This window comes from Branchiostoma belcheri, unplaced genomic scaffold (genome assembly GCF_001625305.1).
Source record: "Branchiostoma belcheri isolate BF01 breed outbred unplaced genomic scaffold, Haploidv18h27 scaffold192, whole genome shotgun sequence".
Lineage (NCBI taxonomy): Eukaryota > Metazoa > Chordata > Leptocardii > Amphioxiformes > Branchiostomatidae > Branchiostoma > Branchiostoma belcheri.
In genome coordinates, this window is record NW_017803402.1 from 129,903 (window position 1) to 135,192 (window position 5,290).

Here is a 5,290-nt window from a genome sequence, read left to right on the forward strand (position 1 = left end):
GTCCACTTTTTATGTAAAGGTCCACTTTTTATGTAAAGGTCAACTTTTTATGTAAAGGTCCAAGATTTTTCTTGAAAAGATGGACTTAAATCGTAGAAAAACTGCTCCCTTTGTCATTGAATAAAAATTTATCTCTGATTTTTTCACGAAATGCCATTTTAGAAGGTTCATTTTTCACTTTCCGGGGGAGCATACCCCCGGACCCCGCCAGAAACCTCGCCCCTTCGGCGCTCGAGGTCCCTTCGAGCAGTGGGAAGAACCCCCCCCCCCATTCAAAATCCTGGCTACGGGCATGAATTTTGTACTTCTGTACTCAGAAGTAATACAACAGTTACTCATTGTAGCTTGTTGTCACTTCTTAACATTAAAAAAACATCATAAATAGAGCTCTGAGAAGACAGCTTTAAACCATTTTATAATTTATTACAACTTTCCACTATATTACTACAACTACATCAATTTGTCTTATGGTATCTCACATTGGCTAATGCCATTGGCATTGGAATTACTTTGCCTTAGTTCGTATATGAATGATTCCTCAAAGTAATTAGTAGAACATTTGGACACTTAAATTCAGTTCTAACCAGGCACCTTATAAATACAGAAAAAGGGTGAATCTGTGTCCACCAATCACAGACTATGAATTGGACACCGCTGCCTTGTCCAGTGGCGGGTGTTCCAACACCTTGTCAATCAAACCAAACTCCTCGGCTTCTGTGGGGCTCATGAAGCGGTCTCGGTCCATGGATTGCTCTGGAAGAGTAAGAAACATGTTAGAGTAGCAGGCATTTGTGAGCAAATGTAGAACATTTCCATCTAGCAATAAGGAAAAAGAAAGGCACATTCAGCAAAAAATATAAAAATTAACAGACATCACAAGCTACCATGATGATGGTATTTAAACTTAGCTGTTTTCTTGCTGGCTCCTGGCCAGATTCTAAGACTTTGACCTGTTAATCTGACTGTTAATCTTGCCACCCATGTGCTGTCAACCTACTCATGCCCTCGCATACACCAAATCATGCAAACCAAACAAACATCCAAAACTAGAGAAGTGACATTTGCAAAGCAAATGCACAATGTTTACCTCGGACATGGTCTGCCCTGTTAATTTTTACTCAAGCACATTCATGTACATGTACATGTACTACTAGTATATGGTGACAGGAGCAGAGCAGACCATGAAATTGCAACATTACATGTATGTAACCCAACAAGTCACCATGGTGACAGACGTCAACAAATCATGTCATTGGCCAGGTCACAGGTTAGTGTTTGGAACAGAAGAGGAAGAAACTGAGTAAAAACAATATGTTCCTTCCGTAAACATAAATATTATTATAGTTCTGTACACGGAAGTAAAAATCAAACCTTTTCAGCCAAGTTTGTGTGTTTCCCAGTTATTGTACATTTTGTACTTACCTATCACAGAAAGCTCCTGTCCACTGTGTTTTACATACAACTTGTTGATCTGTTGTTTTAACTTGCTGATTTCCTCTGCTTGGATGAGAATGTCTGATGCCTGGCCCTGTGGAAGATAATTGTAAGAAAAAACTTTCTTTTAGTAATGTAGGAAACATGTCTGCATCTGATATATACATACATGTGATTGTGTGTGCACATGTTTGTGCACGTGCATGTTAGGGTAGATTCTGAGTCTGTTAATAGAGTTATAGAGAAGTGTACATACAATATAGTCACTTGAAGTTTGTTCCAATCATAATGACTGAGAAACTGAGCTTGTACGGCCTTCTAAAAGTGGGTTTTTGGAGACTCTCTAGCAAGCTTCCCAATTGCCCACTTAGGGCATCTCTATTTTGCATCTCTATGTTTTATTTTTGCATTTCTGTGCTTTTTCCTGAGCTGACATCACTGGATGACGTCAGCTCAGGAAAAAATATAGATATGCAAAAATAAAATATATAAATAAAATATATAAATAAAATAAATAAAAGATATGCAAATCACCTGCCAGGACTGACTTTTCCAAGGTAGGGTGTTAGAATTTTGAATGTAACAGAAGAACGGTGCATATTTAATGTAAATGTGTCTGTTAGCCCGGTAATACTGGTTATAACTTAATGTCAATTACAATCAGCTAAGGTAATTTTTTGGTGTCATGAGCACTTTAAACTTGCTTCATAATTATATTTCAGTCCATACCACATGGTATGGATGAAATATATTGTGTTCTCTCATGTTTCTCCTCCTCCTCCTCCTCCTGCCACTCAGTCAGAGGGATTCAACTCCGCCATCATTCAGCCAAATGACCTGAAATTTGGCATGGAGGTAGAGTGGGCCAATACCCCAGACATTTTCTTTTCATTTTTTGATATATGCCTTTGAAAAATTTTTATGAAGATTTTTAGGGGCATTTTTCGACAAAAAATGGATTTTTGGATCCTGAGCCCTGGTACATGTATTACAACCAAATGATCTGAAATTCGGCATAAGGGTACCTTGAACGTGACTGTGTCTACAGAACAGCAGTCACATATTTGACATACACCACTTCTAAATGACTCATTTTGGGGACTGTAATGGCTATTTTCAGCCAAAAAAGGGCCAAAAGTGCTATACCCATTCCACGTTCGATCTAAAGAATGGCACGTTCCATCTGCCGTTGGCCATGGAACACGTGTTCCATTGCGGGTTACCTGAGGTCACATTGCACGTAAGTCGTGCGCAATGACCCACACATTCAATTTTATGTGCCTAAGATCATTACGCCATCATCTACAACCACGACGATGGAATATGCCGACCATCCTATGGACTGAAATATGCTGTATTTGCTCCCAAGCAAATTTTAAAATGTCGGCCTTTCTAGTCTATTCTATAACTTGTTTGTGTGTGTACCGTGGCCTGTCCGTGTGGCTGGTGGATCATGATGCGAGAGTTGGGTAGGGAGTGACGACAGCCAGGTGTTCCAGCTGCCAGCAGGAGGGAGGCCATACTGCAGGCCTGCCCCACACACCAGGTGTTGACAGGTGGCAGGATGTACTGCATGGTGTCATAGATCCCCAGCCCAGCTGTCACAGACCCACCTGGGGGGGAGGGGGGCAGAATAACTGTAACATTTGCAATTCACCAATTTCACACTTCCCATAATGCCTAGAAAAGATCACGGATATGATGTAAGAAGAGGATATACTTAATGTGACCGTGCGAGTAGGAGGGTCTTCGGTAGAAGGTAGAACGATAGAAGGTACGTCATTATCTCTAATTCCAACAAAAAAGCAATTATGGCATGCGCTTTATACTAGAGAAATAATTCAAAACGATATAGTTGACCAGTTTGTCGATAGAACTTGTTAAATATTACATCGGGGAAGGGGGAGGGGGTGGTCTAACGTCATATCCGTGACTTTTACTAGGCATTATGGGAAGTGTGAAATTGGTAAATAGGGCGGGGTCGTGTGGCATAACGGCAGAGCATTCAGCTCAGCACCAAGAGGTCCCGGGCTCAAATCCTGCCAAGTCACTGATCCCCGGAGGTACATGTACATGTACATGTACATGTAGTTGAAGCTCTCTGTAGATTGTACAACTTAGTATCTCACTTAGTATTATTATATCCACTTAGTATTCATCCTCTTGTTGTCTGTGGCGTCTGTGTGGTGTAGTGGATAAAACATCCGACCGTCAAACAAGGCTGTTAGGGGATCCAAGTTCAATCCCTGGGGTTGGACCCAGACATGTCGGGACATGCACCCAGATGTTGTGCCCTTGGGAAAGGCACTTACATGTAACACACCCATCAGTTAGAGGGAGCCTGGGCCCTACCAGGGTGTGGGTTAGTGTTAGCAAGGGCATCCAGTCGTAAAAAATCTTGCTTAGAAAAAAAGACTTGCACTTGATGCAAGCACATCAAACCCCCAGCATTAAACTGGATAGAGAGAGAGAGTTGTATTGTATTATACACTTGCTGTAACTTATCTGTATGACATTGTTACTCAGTGTTAAGATAAGACAGAACTTTTTGTAAACCCTAAGACTAATAACTACTAGACAGTTACATTGTATAATTATAAGTTTTTTTAGAACTAACCAGGACTGTTGATGTACATGTGAACTGGTTTCTTGTTACTCTCTGATTGCAGAAATAGAAGCTGGGCCACTACAAGACTGGACATCTCATCTGAAATCTGAAAAATAAGACATTCATAACAAGTACTGTCAATGTTTCTACAATTTCAAACACACCCATGTACATTTGTAAGTGCATCATGATATCAATGAGCATTATAACTTGGTTGTCTTTCTCTGAGAGGTATGCCCAGTGGGAGAAGAGGTATGCCCAGTGGGAGAAGGCTGTAGCAGAGACAGCGGAAAAGGTGGTGGGAAAACACAAATCCTGTGGAATGCCCAGCTGGGTATCAGACAAGACCCTGGAGTTACGTGAGCAGAGAGACTCGGCAAAGAAGAAATATCTGCTTGCAAGGACCCGTCGCACCAAAGAGATATGGAGGCAACTCAACTCGAGCCTAAACGAGTCCTATAGGCACGATGAACTTGCCTTTACACAACAACAAATAGATGCCCTTGAAGAAGCGGACAAAAGACGTGATCACATCTCCACATGGAGGATCATCAATGAACTCTCAGGCAAAAACAGGAAAGCCAACGTAAAGGTGAAGAAGCGAGACGGAACCCCTCCATCTAGCGATAGCGAGCTTCTGACGGAATGGAGTCAGTACTTCTCTCACCTACTGAACAATGATGGCGGACCACAAACATCTGTCCTCCCTCCACCTGCCGACATAGATCTTCCCATCTGTGTAGACCCACCCACACTCGAGGAAACAGTCAATGCCATCAAAACTATGAAAAGCAACAAAGCCCCTGGCTTGGACTGTGCAATCACTGCAGAAGCCTTAAGAGGGGGTGGGATGCAATGGCAAGAACTGTACACGCTTTCTGCTCCGAAGTCTTTGTAACACTTACTCCTCCAGAGCAATGGACTACTAATGTCATCGTTCCCCTACCTAAGAAGGGGGACCTCAGCCTCATGACCAACTATAGAGGTATCTCCCTAATGTCCATAGCGGCTAAAGTATACAACAAAATCCTTTTGACAAGGATAAGGGAACACGTAGACCCGATTCTGAGAAACAACCAGGCAGGTTTTCGTCAAGGTAGAAGCTGTGCGCAGCAAGTACACATTCTCCGCAGGATCATTGAAGCCTTCCAAACCCACCAACTGCCACTTATAGTTACTTTTATAGACTTCAAAAAGGCCTTTGATTCCATCAACAGGAATGTTATGTTTGCTGTTCTTCGCCACTAT

The 5,290-nt window shown here is 42.0% G+C and overlaps 1 protein-coding gene across 1 annotated transcript in view; it reads right to left on the minus strand.

The window, feature by feature from the left end:
• Positions 1–479: 479 nt before the first annotated feature.
• LOC109468133 (ATP-dependent Clp protease proteolytic subunit, mitochondrial-like) overlaps positions 480–5,290 on the minus strand; it is a 22,135-nt gene continuing 17,324 nt past the window's right edge. The window contains exons 4-7 of the mRNA XM_019766374.1: positions 4,052–4,148; positions 2,860–3,047; positions 1,423–1,528; positions 480–753 (exon numbers count right to left, since the gene is read on the minus strand). Of these exons, the coding sequence (XP_019621933.1) occupies positions 638–753; positions 1,423–1,528; positions 2,860–3,047; positions 4,052–4,148 (507 nt within the window). The 3' untranslated portion in view covers positions 480–637. The remainder of the gene's footprint in view (positions 754–1,422; positions 1,529–2,859; positions 3,048–4,051; positions 4,149–5,290) is intronic.